General features: G+C 34.7%; 1 protein-coding gene across 4 annotated transcripts in view; it reads right to left on the reverse strand.

Annotated features, from left to right (window-relative positions):
* The window catches only part of LOC120634256 (protein Skeletor, isoforms B/C), a 51,149-nt gene extending 36,654 nt beyond the window's left edge, over nt 1–14,495 (reverse strand). For all 4 annotated transcript variants that reach the window (XM_039904744.1, XM_039904742.1, XM_039904743.1 and 1 more), the window contains exon 1: nt 13,825–14,495. In XM_039904744.1, the coding sequence (XP_039760678.1) occupies nt 13,825–13,897 (73 nt within the window). In that variant the 5' untranslated portion in view covers nt 13,898–14,495. The remainder of the gene's footprint in view (nt 1–13,824) is intronic.
* Between the last annotated feature and the right edge of the window lie 6,251 nt (nt 14,496–20,746).

Raw genomic sequence — 20,746 nt, forward strand, 5'->3', positions numbered from 1 at the left:
AACCGGTGGTATCTTGGAGTCTATTCTAATCCTATAGCTATCTTTTCCTTCCAATCCTTATCAGCATTGAAGAAAACATGTTTTCTTCAAACTTGAAGACACATCGAATGGTCGTGTTTGTTTTGGTAATTCTTTTAGACCAACTGCATATCTCATGCAAAAATTTGCGGGAAACATCACTAATATTATGCGAAAGTGTATTTGTTAGTTTGTTTGTCCTTCCTTCATAAAATCGATTGTCATAGAGTTAAAATGTTTTAAATGACATTGTGAGATGGTGATAACAAAAAAAAAACACCCCGCTAAGTTTGTTGTGGGCTTCTTCTTAGACCAGGACGCGTTTGGAACCCTCGTAGCTTTAGTTTTAAGTTTACGAATGTGGTTATCGCCATCATCTCACTACCGTGTAATTCTTAGGTATCTACGCATCAAAAGTGCCACCTATGGGCCTACTTGAATAAAGATATTTTTGACTTTGACTTTGACTTTGTTAGTTTAAAGAAATAAGAGTAACATAGGCTACTTTGTATCCCAGGAAATCAATAGGATTCTACGGAATTTGTAAACAACCAGTTATAAACGCGGGCAATAGCTAGTATATATTAAATGCGAAAAATAAAATAACAGGTTTATTTTCATATTATATACTTACAGTTTTAACGAGATTGTTAATTTGGAATCTTCTTCTAGGTGTAGCAGTACTACACCTGTATGTTATAAATGTATTTTTTTTGACCTTCTTTCACGCAGCAACGTATCTAACTATTGACGTGATTTTTATGTAAAAAGCCAGAATCGGAAAACGGAGTTAGAATACTTTATCTATTTTGTGACATAATGTAACTTTTTTTCCCCTCACGCGCCTCACAAAAATCTGGCAGTGTGAAAGATAACAGCTCCGAATTCACCGCGGTCCATCGCACAGCATCCTAACCGAATCCCACTGAATATGCACCCTCCAGATTTATCACCAAACGGCTGGGGTGGCATCGAATCCATTATCATAATTACATGAGCATTTGATACACGAAACAAAGGAAAGGAAGATCGGGGAAACATACTCTTTAACCGACTCCATTCAAAAAGGATTATAAATTTGGATGGTTTTTTTTGTGTATTTTTGGGCATAACTCCATCATGTATAGACGGATTATTTTTCCGTTCGATAGGGGTGTATTTCGTATCTCTTCATATAGATCTTAGGAACAGTTTAGTGAAGTTTACTAGACTGCATAAAATTAGTAACTCGTTTAAGGGTAATTGTATATCTTTTTATAACAAATTACCAGGTGATATCCTTGAGATGTCCCTCAATAAGTTCAAAGTTTAGATAAAACGTAAGCTTATGGAAAAATCCTATTATAATATTAAGGATTGCATATATGATAAAAAAGCTTTGGTATGAATTGCTCTTACTTCATAGCTCAACATTAACTAGACGGTGAGATGGTGATAACAAAAAAAAAACCTGGCTAAGTTTGTTGTGGGCTCTTCTTAGACCAGCGCGCGTTTAGAACCCTCCTGGCTTTAGTTTCAAGTTAACGAATGCAGTTATCACCATCACTAACTGTTACAATTAGTGTAACATGTTAAATGTATGAACGCTTCATAAGTGCCTTTATTAAGGTCTACATTTATAATACATTTTTGAATTTGAATTTGAATTTGAACTCTATTTATTACAGAAGTCGGTTTTTTTTTTGTAAAAAAGATCTATCTCGTTTTAAATATTGACTAAATAAGTATAGTTTAATTACAAATTGAAGAAATGTTAAGGTACGCGTCACTATGCAGGTGTTCAATTGGTTTGTCATAAGTAAATATTTAGAATGTTATGAATTAGTTTATGAAAAAATATATAATAATCTTTTAATTTTATATTTTTACAGGGGATTCTGTTACATATTTGCAAAATTATTTATTTTGTTCGAAAGGGGTTAATTCCTAATTCGTCTTTTTAATTTCATACAGTTCTGATGAAGAGTTTCAGAGACAGACAACGGAACTCTATTTATTTCAGAAGTCGGTTTCGGTTTTATTTGAAAAAAAAAAATATCTCGTTATATATAGATACCTATCGATTGATTAAGTACAGTTTTATACACATTTACATAAAAACATTTTATTCTTTTATTTCGGTTTTTCCTCCTTCCGCGCAGCAACAAGTAGTTTTTAATTGGTATTTCTTACTTTCACGCAAAGGGCTGACGAATTTGCTTGTTGTATATGGATATTTAAAAAGACTTAGACATAGATTTCTACATTGAGGTTTACATCTAAAAGATAAAACTATTGCTTAACACGTTTACGGTAGACGTTTTGTTTCAGAATTACAATCCTTATTTTTAGGACGTTAAGGTAAGTCAAACAAACTGCAATTTCGAGATAATACTGTTTTAAGCGATGGTGGTAAGGCTGGTTTCGATATAACTGCCATACCTAAAGTGCAGCCTGCTACCATCTGATACCATCACCAGTTTCCAGGAAGGCTAACTTGTAGTAGAATAAAATAATAACGTTACTTAGTCGTTTTGTTTTTCAAATCAGTAATTATTTCCGAAGAAACAAAAAGCATGTGTTGCCAACAAAAGCATGTGTTGCCAGCTTTATGTTTTTTTTTTTAATTTCCCGTCCGAGTAACGCCAGCAATTTAATAGTATAGTTGTCTATAAACACAATATAGGAGTAAACGGTTGCCATGGCGTGCTCAGTGAAGAGGACGGAGGGCCGCAAACAATGGGAGGGCTGTCTGACGCCGTACTCGATCATGCAGGCTCCCTCGCTCCTACAACACTAAAGATGTGATGCTGATTTTGCGTAGTTTTTCTTTTATCAAAGACTGTTACTATATGGTGTCCAAACGGGAGAGTTTTTTTTTAATTCCACTACAAGTTAGCGTAGTGATTCAGTCCAAGTAGTAACATCACATCGTCTTCGAAAGGTACAGAAGTCATGTATGCGGTTAAGTTTATGTTTTTATAATTTGATTCCGAAGTTAATTTTGGACCTACCAATTTATACCTTTAAACAAACTGTTAAAGGTACATTGTACAAGCGATTAGCAATGTACCTACCACGTTACGGGCGCCGGGATAAGTCCCAAGCAAACGAGGGATTTTAGAGTAACTCCCGACTGTAGGGTGTCGCACTTATAATACTGATTGTAACGAAGGTTTTGGGGGCGACCAAAACGAAGGCAGCTGAGTTGAATACTCTACTTTTAACACCACGCAATACAATCAATTTTGTAGGGTTTTTTTTACAATCTATACTCTTACAGCTTACAGTTCGAGCTTTACAGACTCTGGTGAATGACAGGGACGTACATCATACGTTAGAGCGAGACAACAATACTAGAATGAACTAATTTTATTCAGATACGCCGTAAGCGATGTTGCTTATACAAATCATAAAAGCCCCAAGGGACTCCAGTACAACATTACTTACCCGCTAAGAATATAGGATGTATTGACGTACTTGACCTTTGAATAGGTACTAACAAGGCTATGAAATAAGGCATTGTCGAGCGAGTGGTGTGAAAAACACATAAAGAAACATTACAGCGAAATTACTGTACAATTGATGAACTTCTTAACACAATTTTTGCTTGATTGCTTGAAAGCAGATTCTAAGAATGCACATGTTAGCACGTTTTTATATAAAATGTGTGTGTGCAATAAAGCTATCAAACAAACAAAACTCATCTGCCTTTAAGCTTTCTGAGTACGTAAAAAAACGGATCTTCGTTCAGACTGCCAAAAAATGCATAATCTGTGGTCGATGTAAATTAGAGTGGAAATAAAGGACTTGAAATTAGTGTTGCCCAAATTCAGTCTTGGTCTTGCAGTCTTGGTCTTGTTCTTGCGTTTTTGCAAGACCAAGACCAAGAACAAGACCGCGTATTTTTAGCAAGACCAAGACCAAGACTGACCGTGCAAGACTTGAGCAAGAACAAGACATAGCCTGCAAGACTCTTGCGTCTTGCAGCTAGGACTTAGCGCTATTTCACGGAGTAGTTAGGTGTAACAGTTCGGTGTATAGGTAGGTAGGTACGCTTAGGAATTCTATGAGACGCAAAAAACTATATCAAAGAATATGAAAAACTGGACCTATGCGCATTACGACTAATACCATAAACATAGCGAATAAAAAAATATCTATTAAAATCAAACTGAGTGCATGCATAGTTATGTTTTAACCATCGGCACTTTGATAATGCGGCATCAAAGGTTTTGTACTTACTTCTCAAAGAAATTTGCCGCTTTTCGGAAGTACATGGTTATGATACACGCGCCGGCGGCTTCTTTTGAAATCTAAAACAATCGTTGCCGCCGCGCCGAAATCATAACATTTGACACTATTCATGCAAAATAATTTCGAATTTTAAGAGTACCTACAGGTGTTCCAAAGAATAAATAAGTTTCAGAGTGCTTAGAATGAAAATGAATACATTATACTGATCACGCAAGTAGTATTATGATTAGGATAAAATGGTGAGGATAGGTAGTAGATGTCATAATAATTCATTCTAGTAAGTAATTATAATATTGATTACTTATATGGTTTTAAACTAATTACTTAGGTACTATTATTGTACATTTAGTCATTATATTTCTTAAGTTTTTACAAGAAAAAATAGCAAAAAAGTGTTCGAATATCTCTGAGAGAGATGATGAGAGTAAGTATTACTAGCTGTGCCCGCGACTTCGTCCACGAGGAATAGTAACTTTGGAGGTATAGTGACGTTCAGGATTTATTTATTTATTTTAAAACTTCTGTCATCAAACATACAAACGAACTCTTCAGCTTTATTCAAATAAATGATAAATCGTAAAACTCTTTTATTAAATTTCTTATAAGTTGAGGGTTCAATCTCTTTCTAGACAGATAAGTATTGTTCTTTAAAATACAGTCAAGTTATTGTAATTAATTTGTTTTTTTACATGTTTTAGCAAATGTAAGCTTATAAATCATAAATGTTTATTAAGAAACAGTTACTTCCATGGAAAACGACATATAGGTCAGTTGATTTTTCGAATTTCTTATCAAATCTTCAGTTATTTATTAATCTGCTTGATCTTTACTATGGCTATGTTAATTCAAGCTCACAATGTTCCAATTCTAATACGTTTTTCTAAGATTTAAAGTAAACTTTAATAAATAGTAATAGACTAATAGGTAATTGCAAGACTTGCAAGACTCTTGCTGCAAGACCAAGACCAAGACCAAGACTGGGAGCGCAAGACCAAGACCAAGACCAGGTGTATTGGCGCAAGACCAAGACCAAGACTGGCTAAGTCTCGTCTTGTTCTTGCATTTGGGCAACACTACTTGAAATAAATAAAAATAAAAAAAAAATGGAAATTGAAAATGACAGAAACTCGGCACAAGAGGGAAGCTTATTTAAAAAATATTATAAAAATCGCGGGGATAGGAAGTGTATCGACTGAAGTGTCAAGTCACTATTGAAGAAGTAAAATAATAAGTTAACAAAAATTTATGTGGTTTCATGTTTGAGAGTAATTAGAGATACTAAAGCGATTAAACGCTATAAGAAATGAATATTGGGTTTATTTTAATATGATGAAGACATAGTTTATTATTTATTTATTAAAGTGAAACTTTTATTACATCGTCTCAGACTTTTTCGACTGTGTGTTGCATGTTGCGTGACGGTCGGCTGCGGAGCAGGGATAAAGAGACAGGCGCTCATCAGAGCAGCCGAGGCCAATATGGCGGCGCCTAAAGTTCGCATCAGCTGACCGTGTAGTATATAGACTATCACACGTTTTTGCCATTGCTTCATGAAATGTTTGTTACATTTATAAACTGATGATGAAGATGGAATTGATTATAGAATGATTGAAAATAATTGAAAAACAGATCAAAATGACTTCACGGTTATAAAATATTGTTGAGCTGTGTTTAACGCCTTTCTTCTTGAGCTGTGTTTAACGCCTTCGGTTCTCTCGAAGAGATCGCTATGTAGCGTTAAGGCCGCAAAATTGTATACTTTTTGTTAAATTTTAATTTATAATTTTACTATATGTTTATGGGGTGTACAATAAAAGTGTATTCATTCATTCATTCAGTTTTTTAATATGTGTATATCATCTAAATAATTGTGAAGTATTATGTATGTCGTACTCTAAAACAAAGAGTGCAATAAATATATTCGTTACCAATCCCATTTTCCAAGTATAAAAATTTAGATTGATGAAGCGATTTGTATATGGAATGTTAATGGAATGTCCCTTAATGGAATATTATTCCAAAAATTTTAGATTTTTTTTTTGTTAAATGTATGTATAATGTAAAAAAAAAGGTTACACTTTTATCATAAAATCTGTAGTTTCCTAAAAACCATGCAATCCTTTATTTTTAATATGCCCATAGAATAAATATACTACGACAATACACACATCGCCATCTAGCCCCAAAGTAAGCGTAGCTTGTGTTGTGTACTAAGATTACTGATGAATATTTTGATATACATAAATATTATACTTAGAATATAAATATAAACACCCAGACACTGAAAAACATTCATGCTCATCACACAAACGTTTTCCAGTTCTGGGAATCGAACCCACGGCCTTGGACTCAGAAAGCAGGGTCGCTGCGAACTGCGCCAATCGGCCGTCACAAGAATAGAAGAAGAATATATAGATAGAAGGCACCTTGTTTGCTGCACTGCGCTAGGAGTTCGGTGCTGTAAGAAACTACACTCGGTCGATATTGTTAAATGTATGGCACTACACAGTATATAAATTGTTGGTTCAGCACAACGGTACCAACCCAGCCATAAACAATGAGTGTTACAAACGCACGGCGGCGGAGTGCTTTACTAAGATTATGGGATTAGTGCCCGCCACCTCCCCCCATCTCCCCTCCGGAAGCTGCCGGAGCGCAGCGCCGCCCTGGGGAAATATTATTACTATATTGGAAAAACATAGCTCGTAGTTAAATACAGGATTATCGCTTGATAGTTTCAAGTTGAAAACAATTTACCATGATAGTCTATTGGTTTACGCTAGCGAAAGTTGAACATTGGTGTTAGTCTTTTTAAACCGCCATAGCAAAAACGGTGTTATACATTTGGCATGGCTTCGTGTGTGTGTGTGTGTGAGTGTGTGCGTGTGCGCGCGTTCGTGTGTGTGTGTGTGTGTGTGTGTGTGTGTGTGTGTGTGCGTGTCGGTTTTTATCTGTATGTGGCATCGGAGCTTCCGATTTGGTTTTTGTTTGTAAGTTGAATTAATCGGTAGAGATCATAGCTAAGTATATTGGTGTTTGATAAAAATCGGCATAAAATGGCGGATATATTAGTGCACTAGTGTGTGCTCAAACATAGGGTCACTAACTATTACCCCACTCTCGTAGTCGGATGGAGCGGCAGCTCAGAAACGACCGGCAAGAGATAAGCCTGACCAGTGGCGTGCACTTCATACATGCACAAAAGCACTGCCTACCCTAAAATTGATATAAAGCTCCTATAGGAGGAGATTTTTTGCAATTTTCCTGGTGTATGCATACCCTGGTAAGAAAATTTGGCAAAGAAATAAAAATTTTGTCAAATGATAAGACACTTGACCCCGCAAAGTATTTGCACCGTTTCGTGCTGGCGCAATTTGAAGCACCTTCAAATTGCCCTTACTATCATGTCGCAAGATCTCGAGACACAGATCCAACACGAAACAATGAAGCGTAAGATGTCGTAATCAGTGCTTGGGAATTAGGTAACCATTACTAATACCAGTTCTGAATTAGATACTAACATATACGCTGTCAATATTACATAATAATAGGTCTTGGGTTCTATCCCCAGGTTTATGTATCTAGAAGTATCTAGAAGTATTAAAATTTTTATAATTTTTTAATAGTGTTTTAACATACACTTGGAGGAATTGTCAATTTTATAAATTTAAAATGCATATAAAAATTTTCAGGCATCGACCCTGCTTTCTGAGTCCAAGGCCGTGGGTTCGATTCCCACAAGTGGAAAATATTGATGTGATGAATTAATCTGTATATTATAAGTATTTATGTATATAATCCATAAAATATTAATCAGTCATCTTAGTACCCATTACACAAGCTACGCTTACTTTGGGGCTAGATGGCGATGTGTGTATTGTATTGTCGTAGTATATTTATTCATTTATTTATTATTTTTATTTATTAATCTTAATTATGGAAGAATTTTGCGCTAGCTTGTTAACAGTTAAAGTACTAAGGAAAAAAAAAAAGAAATTTCTATAATGTTAATGGAAATTGTAGGAATGGTATCAATGTAGAGTCGCGGGGGAACGCTAGTAGATAAGGTTGGTAGGGACCGAGGGTTTGGTCAGATCCCCAAGCAAAGCACCAATTTTTTCACATTACATTCAACACATCATTCATTCAATTTCTGAATGAATTATGTGTCTTTGAGTATTCAAATAGCAACTGGAAGCTCATTTGATACTGGGTATGCTTTCCTCGTTTTCGGCCTGGCAACACAGTGATATCCGTTTTCACAAACGATGGACCCGGCAACACACACGTTCACCTCTCACCGATTTTCACTAGTCAACTCATATTATAAACTAATTTGTCTATGGTTAGGTGTTGTGTATTGTGTTTTTATTATCATATTTTTCTTTGATCGAATGGACATAAGGTTATTAGAAAAAAAACATTTTTTTCATCTGTCAAACTTGTTACTTTAAGAGTCCCCCCCAAAATCGTATCTTTAGATGATGCGAATAACGTAAGACATCACATAAGAGTTCCAGACACGTTTTCTACATAGGAATCTCCGAAGTCACTAGGCATCCGTGAGCGATTCCTAGCTTTAGTGAAAACGGGCATTATTCCTATTAAATATTGTGAATTTAAACTTACTAATTTATTTTTATTAAACCAAATGTTGCCATTCTAAAAATGTTAAGTACTTTGTAGTTATTTCAATACGAAAATTGGAATGGATTTATGTTCGTTATTCAATTTTTATTCAATACACTTTATTGTACACCAATCCAACTATCCTAGTAATATTATAAATGTGAAAGTGTGGATGTTTGTGTACTCGATGACGCAAAAACGGCTGAACGTATTTGGATGAAATTTGGCATGCATGTAGCCTTTGACATGGAAAATACCTATTTAAATATTTTTGTTATCACCATCTCACATTGTCATTTGAAAACATTATAGAAGTGACCCGGTTTGAGCAACAGTTTACACCCAAGGTTTTTTATCGTTAACGTAATCCTTTGTACTATTATAGAACTTGTCTTTTATAGTATCAATTACTTTATATTAAGTAGGTACTGCAGTCGATTATTTGTTTAAAAAAAATTTACTCTTACAGAGCATTTCATTTTGCATAGAAGTAGTTCAGGGGTGAGAGAATAACATAGCTAGTTATTGCACCCCCGACATCACATCTATAACTATGATTATTTCCTTTTTGTGGTTTTAAGACCACAAAACTATACCCTCTATCTTGCAGTATTATCTTCATATCTTTGCAACTCCTTTTTTTTTTGTTGAACAGCAAGATTTTATTTATTTATTCACAAGGCTGCCCGCCTTTTTTACAATTCCCTGGGTAACTGTTTATTTTCAACTAACTCTATACCAAAAGCTTATTGGTTGTTTAATTGAGGCGTGAAGGGAAAACAAACAAACGATACACTTTCGCATTTATAATATTAGTAAGGATAAGTAAGGACTCATGGGCAAACACATCTAAATTTCCACACGAGCGAAGTGGCGGGCGACAACTAGTATGTAATAATTACGGTATATATTTGACTGTGAATAAACCCTTATCGTGAAGTGTTCGTTCCTTGACCTCGCCCTTATAAACCACACGTCGTTAGCGCCATTCAGACTTCAAAGCTATGAACAGGGAAAGTATGAAAATAAGTGTATTTAAGATTTGGGGTCACATTCACTTTTCATTCATTCATTCATTCATTCAATTCACTTTTAATACTTTTTAGGGTTCCGTACACTTTGGACGATAAAATTTATTTATTATTTATTTATTTATTTATTCCCATCTTACATTTTTGTCATTACAGGAAAAAGTTATCCTAATACGACAATGAAGCATGTTATGTAAATTTTAATAATATATATAACTATAGTGTATATGATAAAATCTAAATCGCTATATTTGTGAGTTCACTCAGAGTGCAACAAAATAAATCCGTCTTCTCGGCTATCACATTGAGGGTACGGAGTGCGCGCGTCAGTGTAAAATTAAAATAACACGGATAACAAAACAGAAATAAGAAGTAATTAAAAATTGTAGGCATGCAAAGGTGGCGTTATTGCTGCAAGCCAACTCTTACAGGCAACCTTTAAATGGCAGAACAAGAGAGATGAAACAGTTGACATTTTCAGAGATGATGTATTCTGTTGACGCTATAAATGCTAAAAAACAGTATAATTTAAATGTTTATGGGAGCTCCCATACAACAAGCGTGACTAAACGCCTGTTCGAGAAACACTACTAAAGTGGAGCGGTTTTGATGTTTCAATATGAGTCCAGTACACGGTTTAATTCGAATAAAACAATAATTTAAATTTCCCCTACAAATTCAAAATCAAAATTCATTTATTAATTATAAGCATTTTTGAAACAGATAGCTCTTTTTCAACATCATTCTACAGTTTACAATGAAATATATATATATTAGGGTGGCGCAAAAAAACGACTATTTTTTTTTTTGAGTCTCGGATGTAAAAATGTTAGTGTTTAATGTTTTAAGAGCCCTCTCCAAAGGACAGCTCAAAAAAAAATTTTTAAGAGGTCACTCCAAATTTTTTTAAATTTCGAAAATCGATTTTTTTTTTTTTAAATTTTTTTTCTCGTTACGGTATAATATTATAGACCAAAAAAAAATAAGTTTCTAAAAGTTTCAGTTAAAAATTTTAATTTTGAAAGGTCGCTCATAATTTTTTTTAATTTATTAGTAAATGACTTTAGATTTTTTCGAGTGACCTTTTAATATTAAAATTAAAATTCCGGCCATTTTTTTTCCTTTATTTAGTACAATAATCTATAAAAATACACCACGAGATGAACTAAAAAATCAAGGATAACAAAAAAAAACACAATTTTTTTCTAATAATTGATTAAATAAAATGATAAAATTAGAAAAAAATTGTGTTTTTTTTGTTATCCTTGAAATTTAAAAAAATTTGGAGTGACCTCTTAAAATTTTTTTTTTGAGCTGTCCTTTGGAGAGGGCTCTTAAAACATCAAAAACTAACATTTTTTCATCCGAGACTCAAAAAAAAAAAATAGTCGTTTTTTTTTGCGCCACCCTAATATATATATATATATAATAAATTTTCTATCTTTTGGGAAATGAGAGCGGAGCCTGCTTCCAAGCAGCCTTGTCTTTAAGAAATTCATCAATCGTATATTAACCACGATTTATTAAATGTGTTTTAACACATTGTTTAAACTTATGCATAGGCAGGTCCAAAATTACCTTGGGAATCTGATTATAAAAGCATATACTCAATCCCACAAATTACAACAGACATGATTTTTTTTCCGTTTTCATAGATAGTTGTACGGAATCCCTAGTGCGCGAGTCCGACTCGCACTTATTTGAAGTTTAACTTCTTTTAGTGCGTTATGAAAATCAGATGAGAGCGAGTTTCATAGTGAAAAGTGCGCAGTATACGGATTAAACAACCTTTAAAATGTTTAAGAAATACTGCAGTATCTACAAAATATAATTATTAATATTATATATTTATGTACGCATACTAAGACAGCCTGGCCAGTACCGAATATAGAAGCTTAAAAATGTATTATACTAACTTTGTCTGCGATTGTTCATGATAAATTATGAACTCTTCACTGAACGCTAGATGGCACTTAAGTAGCAACATGTTGATATATTTTGACTAACATATTTTTATTTTTTGTAAAATATATTAGTTTTTTTTTCAATATAAAGTATCCTATGTTACTTCTAATATCTCCAAGATTATTTTTTACACATTTTCATGACAATCGGTTGAGTAGTTTTTTTAAGTGAAACCTTAAAACACACCTACATTCACATTTATAAAATTATTAACACATGTTTGTGTAATCTATAAAAATATATAAATCTCCTGTCACGATGTTTGTCCGCGATGGACTCCTAAACTACTGAACCGATTTTAAATTAAATTGGCACACCGTGAGTAGTCTGGTCCAACTTAAGAGATAGGATAGCTTAGATCTTTAAGTAAAGTCACAATTTTATTTTATTGCAAATTATTTGTCTATAATGAATTGACAGTCACATGTTATATGTATATACAACTATACTCATTTAAGGCTTAGCGATACTGAATACTTTAAAAACAAAATCAAACGCAGACGAAGTCGCGGGCAACAGCTAGTATGTATATATAAATTCTTTGCCATGACATTTATTTCAATCGACACGAATAAATAAAACATTCGTTAGTCAAATCAATATAGTCTTTAACTTTTTTTAAAAAATGTTGATCCGTCTGTCAGTCTGTTAGTTTTTTTGTCCGTCTCATTCGACTTGACCGATTTATAAGGTACTTTCATCGGAAAATAGTTGATGCTACTCTTATTCTTTTAGAAAAGGGTTCGGATACCATGAAAAACAAATGAAAACCCCTGAATTTGCGAACATAATCCGATCTTGTAATTATGATTCTATCACCTTTAAAAAATGATATTAATAAAGCTATTTTACATCGTCCAAAATAACCGCGGATTAAATAGAGCGAGCGATGCGACGCGGAGGCTCGTAGTATATTATGTATCAAAGTGTACCTATAGGAAAAAGTTACACAAGTTGTAAAGAATTTGGATGCGGACGAAGCCACAGGGATCCGTTTGTGAAGCATATATGATTTCGTAAATCAACTTATAGAAGGTATAGTACTAGAAACTTGATTACCTTTACCCAGATATGAGACTGCGATATATTTGACCAAGCGAAGCGAGGTGTCTTATTGGCTATACTGCGTTTTATCTGTCTGTCCGTCTGTCAGAGAAACTTGCAAAATATTTATGTGTTACATGGAATGCTTAATATATATGCCGTTTGGTGACGGCTGATCAGATACAGTTGTCAGTTGTCACCAACCTTTTTCCCACGGCCCGGGTTTCGTACGAGGCGACTAAGGGAATATAACGGAGAAAGGGTCCTCTGTGCTACTTCTAGCATCTACTGCGATCACCAACTCGTTGAGAGAGGCCTTTAGTCCAGCAATGGACAATTATAGACTATTGATGATAATTGATGAATTATATGCATACCTCGTGTTCAGGAAAGTTTAGCGTACTAAGGTACTTTGTCGACTATAATATACTTATTTTAATAGCCTTGCTAGTCTGTTGGTTAGCATGTTTAACAACAGATCGCGGGGTTCGATTCCTGGGTTGGGTGGAGAATTGTTAGATATTGGGTTTTTATGGTTTAAAACCCACAGGGACTGCTTAGAGATAGGTAAATTGATCGCATTGATAAGACTGGCCACTTACCACTAGATGAGGTTGCAGAAAAGGGATGTACTGTGGTAGAATAAAAAAACTTCATCGTGATCAACCCATTGCTGGCATTACAGGGCACAGGTCTCCTCTCAGAATGAGGGTGGTCGAGGCTATAATCCACCACGCTTGGAGCTAGGTAATGGTGACTTTAATTGTACTGAACATACGTTTACATGTACTGAAGTGGAATGAAAAAAAATGGTCAAACAGCACGTATATTGGATCAGAGCATCCCAAATAGAATCCTAGAAGCTAGAGTTCAACTAAATAGACAAATAAAGTCGACTTACCCGCGTTCAGGACGAGCAGTATCGCACAGAATTGCGGCAGAGCGCCGCGAGGGGGCGGCACCCGACACCCCATTGGCCGACCGCCGGGGGCGGAATGCGATATAATAATATACAACCTCCGACAAAACCTCCTTGCTACTAAACTATGGTTGCCCGGCTCTGGACCTTTTATTTCTTGTATAGAAACTCCTTGGTGTGTAACTCTGTGAAACTCCTCGGTTTGTTACTCTGTGGTAAACAGTATTTTTTTTGTTATCACGAAAGTAACCTTCTTGCTTCGAAACAGTAGGAACCTCTTTGTTTTACAAATTCATCATAACGCATCTATTTTCCTTGGTACGCGTTTAGCCAGTTTTAAATTTTAGGTAAGCCGCCTAAAACGACTTAAATCGATTTGAAACTTTATGGTTGTTTCAAAATTTACTCTGGTATATATCCTCCTGTTTTTTTAATTTTCTATCGCTTAAGCAAGGAAATCTTGCAGCACTGGTTTTAGGATTGCATTTCGTAATTAATCACCGGCAAAGTTCACTTTTGTTTTCATTTTAGTTACTCGAAAATATGCGAAATTTTTGGGTTTTTAGACACTGGTTTTTAACACTTTTTATTCAGCATTTCATACTATTTAGTGTAGGTTTATTATTGTAACGCGCGTTTGTTTTCGCGTTCACTCGGAGCCACTCGTTTGCGCGCACTGTTCACTTTCCCTTTTTTACATCATTAGATCACATGGACCTTTCACTTGTTCACCGGTTAGCTTATCACTAAATTTTAATATTTATACTTATATTTATTATTATTGTCGTCATTTCGGGGACAGACTTTTAATATAATTGTTTAATTATTGTAATAATTGAATTATTGTCAGTGTATAAGCTGTAGGAAAGAAAATAAATAGTTATTTATACGTGACTATTAAGTATCGTTTATTATGCAAGAGGTTTTTTCGGATAATTCAAGACAGTTATCCAACTTTTTGTGTCGTACTTAGATCTCTTTTTGTTTGTTTTTCCGTTTTAGATAGATTACGTAACAAAGAGTTTTTACAAAGACCATAACTTGAAAAATGTTTTTGACAACTGGTAGGTTATATTGGTTGTATTACTGGTGTATAGTCACTTTGAAATACATTTTTTTTTTATTAATTTTTTATAAAATGCTTAAATTATTACGACATATATACCTCAATAATTTACATTTCATTATCCCTTATTTTGAATGCAAGTCCTTATCTATCTGTGGGGGTAGATATAACCAACGTTGGCTATTATTGATTTAACAGAATTTGAGGAAACATCTTACGAACTTCGCCTCACGTTGTGGGACAAAGCTCTCAACTTTTCAACCATGGAAACCTCTTACGTAATAAACGAAACAAAAGGGCAACTTTTTAATTACCCGTTGCCAACACAGTACTTTTTAATTATATAGTCAGTGTTCACGTGTACACCAACAGACATACAGTCGAGCAATAAATGATAGTTCATTGCAGAATAATTTTGCAACATATTATAAAAAGTCAAGGCTAATGTGCGTATTTATGCAGATTTATTTTTCTCTAACTGCAGTTCTATAAATCTTTTTTTGTTTCTTCTACTACAAGTTAGCCCTTGACTGCATGCTCACCTGGTAGTAAGTGATGATGCAGTCTAAGATGGCAGCGGGCTAACCTGTTAGGGAGTATATCGGTTTCTACGCGATATCGCACCGGAACACTAAATCGCTTAGCGGCACGTCTTTGTCGGTGGGGTGGTGCTGGTGAAAATAGCCACGGCCAAAATCACCCATAAATATATGGTTTTGTGTGGGTGATACAGATTTTTTTTTGAGCTAATTTCTTCACATGAGAGAAGAAAATAGACAAATAAATAAATAAAGCGCCATCTAGTTCGGTAAAATGGAGAATGTCAAAAAAAGTACCGATTTTTATTTTACTGTCGTTCTATCGAAAGCGTTCGCTTTGTGAGTGTGGAGGAATTTGAGCTTTAAAACATGGACAACAACTTCTATTATACTTTAGTTAAATGACTCTACCATTGCGAGCGAAAGATTCTTAAACTGAGGCTCAAATCTACTTTATAGTGTAATATACTTTAAGTGTTGAACGTTTGTGTTCAGTGCACAATGTAACCTTTTGTTTTTAAAAATAAAATATAGAATTTAGCGATTTTTCATATCTTCTTAAATTGGCAGCCCTATTATATTGACTACACTAATGATAAAGAAAAAAGAAAAATTTTGTAATAACTTTGAAACAACTTGTCCAATTATAAGTAAGTTTCTATATGTAACTATGTATTTTAGCTAAACTGCATGAATTCAAATTTGAAATTTCTTCCTTCTGTATTCTTCATATATGTTTACATAATTGTAAGGCTATGGTGATAACTTCGTTCGCCAACTTAAAACTAAAGCTACGAGGGTTCCAAACGCACACTGGTCTAAGAAGAGCCCACAACAAACTTAGCCGGGTAATTTTTTTTTTCATTATCACCATCTCACAGTTAATGAATATTAAGCTATGAAGTTAGAGAAATTCACACCCAATCTTTTTTATCGTTTAAGTAATCCTTAACATTATAATAGGATTTTCCTGTAAGCTTACGTTTTATATAAACTTTGAACTTATTGAGAGACATTTTAAAGATTTCATTCGGTGATTTGTTAAAAAATAATAAACTATTGAATGAATTAGCAATTTTATGTAGCCTAGTAATCTGCACAACGAGTTTATTTTTGCTTCTAATATTTATAATTTTTTTTTACAGTTACAGTCTACTTTCTTTTTAAATTTTGTTTTATTTTTATGGACATAAATTAATTAATAAAATTTTCAAATATGCACTGACTTTGACCGAAACCACCACGGAGCCGCGTCGCTCGTATTTGATGTAGGGTGCTTTTTAAGCATACCTCAACCCTATGCTTTCAACATTTTTCTAGTGACATGCTTCATGCGATGCCAGTGTCAATCGATAGACAAAATAATCATGCAATGCATTAAAATGTTATAAACATGCAATGAAAGAGGCGCTGACATGAAAATTATAAACAAAAAAAAACACCAAATGTACAATGGGTGGCCTTATCGCTAAAAAGCGATCTCTGCCAGGCAACACAATAAAGAAAAGGGGGAAACAAAATAAAAACTTACTACAATAGGGTTCGGTTGTTCACAAGGATAAGTGGTGTCATCATATCGACCCATTACCGGCCCACTACAGATCCCGGGCATATCCTAAATCCCGCCTCACCGCATCGACTCGCCCACCTTCTCTTTTACTTACAATATAACCTTTCTCAGGAATTGCCTTTTTTGAACGCTTATAAGCCAGGCGATGTTTTAGTTATCTACGGATAAATATTTATAAATTATCATCATCATCATACCAACTCATTACCTCCTCGGGTGTCTTACCACAACGAGAAGGGGTTAAGACCGTAGTCCACCAAGCTGGCCCAGCGCGGATTGGTGGACTCCACACACCTTTGAGAAAATTATGCAGAACTCTCAGGCAAGCAGGTTTCCTCACGATGTTTTCCTTCACCGTCGAAGCAAGTGATATTTTTAATTACTTAAAGCGCACAAAACTTAGAAAAGTTAATGGTACGCTGTGGCGTGCACTTCAGGCATGCTCAAAAGCACTGCCTACCTACTACTGTATAGGAGAAGAATTTTTGCCGTTTAAAGCAATTATCCTGCTGTATGCATACCCTGGCAAGAAACCCAGTGCACGCCACTGGTGGTGCGTGCTGGGATTCGAACTCGGCCTACCGAAAGTTTAGTCGAGCTGTTACCCACTGCGCTATCACCAGTTCAAGAAGAAGAGAAGAGAACAAATGTAACCACAAACAAAACAAAAAAACCAGAGCTTCAATTATTGATGGCGGATATCGAACGACTATCTTTGGGCTGTTAGTTATCTTTGGGTCAATGCTTCTAGAAGCTTCGGTACTATTAATTTATTTTAATTCAACTAGTACGGTTATCGTAGCAGAATAAATTATACAGATCAAAACGAGAACAAAAAAATAAAAAAATAAAAACAAAAAACATAATTATAACAATTCAAATAACTTAACAATTGTTTAACCTACTAGTAATTATGCTATCTTCTTACGCAATCATGTTAAGCCAAAAACATGGTGCTATTACATTCGTCACAGTACTGTAGGCAATGGTTAACCACGGTGTTCCAAGGATCCGCAAATATGTCACAGTGACGTGACTCCGTCAGCAGTGCATTTAGCGCCGAAAGACTGCGACTCGCTGCAGAGTATTTAAGTTGTTTTAGTGAATAGCTTTGGCAAAAAGTTAGTAAGAGAAAAAAACATGCAAATAAACGTTATTAAGATTGTTTAAATATTTTTACATTAAGATTAAGTAGTTGAATAAATTTTTTCTTTTTTTTTTTTTTAGATATACACTTGCGAACCTGCCATCCCCACCATAAACGCATAGTTTCTAAGGGGATGGATAATTATGTTGGAAAAATATTTGTAACTTTTTATTTTGAACAATAAATTAAAAAAAAAAAAAAAAAAATTTAAATTGTACCTAAAAGTAAACCTAATACATAAGAGCTTAAAATAAACTTTTATGAGCACACATAAGTTTTTGCAATTGATGCTCTGTACCTTTAGTAAGAGTTTGCGCGTATCTAAAACTTTGCTATTATTTTCGAGTATCAAAACTATAACGCAAAAAGAAAATAAACCTGGGGCTTGGAACTATCATTTAAAGCGGTATTCTTTTGAAAATGTATACAGTAATAAATAAAAATAATAAATAAATATACTACGACACTACACACATCGCCATCTAGCCCCAAATTTAAGCGTAGCTTGTGTTATGGGTACTAAGATGACTGATGAATATTTCTATAAATAATATACATCAATACTTATAATATACAGATAAACACCCAGGCACTGAAAAACATTCATTTTCATCACATCAATATTTTCTAGTTGTGGGAATCGAACCCACGGCCTTGGACTCAGAAAGCAGGGTCGCTGCCAACTGCGCCAGTCGGCTGTCAGAAATTTACGTTCCTTAAATAAGGATTATACTAGTAGCTATGAAACAAAAATATCAACAATGTGAATTAGTATGAAAAATTAATTAAGAAGTAGCAGAGCTTTTTATGACAGGGAAAAGTACTACCGTCATATATACATATATACATATATACATATATACTATACCATCAAGCAAACAGGCTGTGTTCAGGCTGTAAAGGCTGTAGCTGGTGTTACTTACTTTTTTATTACTTATTTTATATTACTGGCACATGGGGCTTAACACCTAAGCCTCAGGTCGATTGACATATGAAGGCACCTTGTAGGACGTGTTAATTGCATGCCCTGCGAAGTGTTGCTATGTTTGATGCTTGGCCCACCAAATATTAGGTACTATAAAGGAAAATAGTACTACATAAATCGATGGTGGTTTAACCCTTTGATAGAAAATCGGGTATTTTGGTTACCAATTAAAAATTCACAGTCTCCGAGCTCTGTATACGATTAGTATTCACGCTGATGTTCAAATCATCGAATATTAACACACTATGTTTAATAGACCTACTGCTCTTCATAAACACTGCGTATTACTGATTAACATTGTTTAACAAACGTTCCACTAAAAGCGTTGGCTGTGCATATTTAAGCGTTTTATCACGGTGAATTGAGCTCATTTTACTCCGAGATTACAGTTTCTCTATACTCGATAACGATTTCGATTTCTGTGAATTAATAACTAGTACTAGGTGTTCAGAGGTTCATAAAAGTACTTTTATTTTTCCACGACTCCGTGTGTCATAGACACAGTAGGTAAATTTGCGAAGGTTGAAGGTAAATCCGTTTGCACACTTTTGTGTATTTTCTGTTGGTCAACCTTGGCTCAGCGTCGCCGGCGGCTGAGCGCTGAGCGGACGGAACCAGAGGTCGACTCACTCACGACTCAGATCACCTCAATTACTGACTCATTGTGCTGCCAAAGGTCACTACTAATATTGTTGTATTCCTTAAATATTATACTAGTGTACGATCTCACTAAAGTAAAACCAATTACTTAGAAAAGGGAGAAATTAAATTTCATTCAAACGCTTTTGATTTTAGCCCACTGGGTAAGGCCTTTACTTACATTTCGGAGGGCCGAGTTCGAATCTCAGCACCTCTAACTTTTCTAAGTTATTGCGTTTTAAGTAATTAAATATCACTTGCTTCAACGGTTAAGGAAAACATCGCGAGGAAACCAGCATGCCTGGGAGTTCTGCATTATGTTCTCAAAAGTGTGTGGAGTCCACCAATCCGCACTGGGCCAGCGTGGTGGAACAGGCCTTTTTAACCCTTCTTATTGTGGGGAGGAGACCTGTGTCCTTCAGTTGGCCGGTAATGGGTTGATATGATGGTGATGACTTTTGATTTTTATCGAGAAATTATTTACCCATGATTAGTTTTCTGATATTTCTACTATTATATAATAATATATTTGACGGCCGAGTGGCACAGTGGGCAGCGACCCTGCTTTCTGAGTCCAAGTCGTGGGTTCGATTCCCACAACTGGAAAATGTTAGTGTGATGAACATGAATGTTTTTCAGTGTCTGGGTGTTTATCTGTATATTATAAGTATTTAAATGTGTATTATATTCATAAAAAAATATTCATCAGCTATCTTAGTACCCATAACACAAGCTACGCTTACTTTGGGGCTAGATGGCGATGTGTGTATTGTCGTAGTATATTTATTGTTTATTATTAATACAATTTCTGCTATACAGAAATAAGAATTAAAAAATGTGAATGGAATTTGAATGTTTTTAATTGAATTCTGATATAAGTTTCAACGTATCAACGTATTAACAAAAGCTTACACTTTTTTTCCAAAATAGTCGTATAAATATTTCATGATCATCATCA

This window comes from Pararge aegeria, chromosome 23 (genome assembly GCF_905163445.1).
Source record: "Pararge aegeria chromosome 23, ilParAegt1.1, whole genome shotgun sequence".
In the NCBI taxonomy this organism is placed as follows: Eukaryota; Metazoa; Arthropoda; class Insecta; order Lepidoptera; family Nymphalidae; genus Pararge; species Pararge aegeria.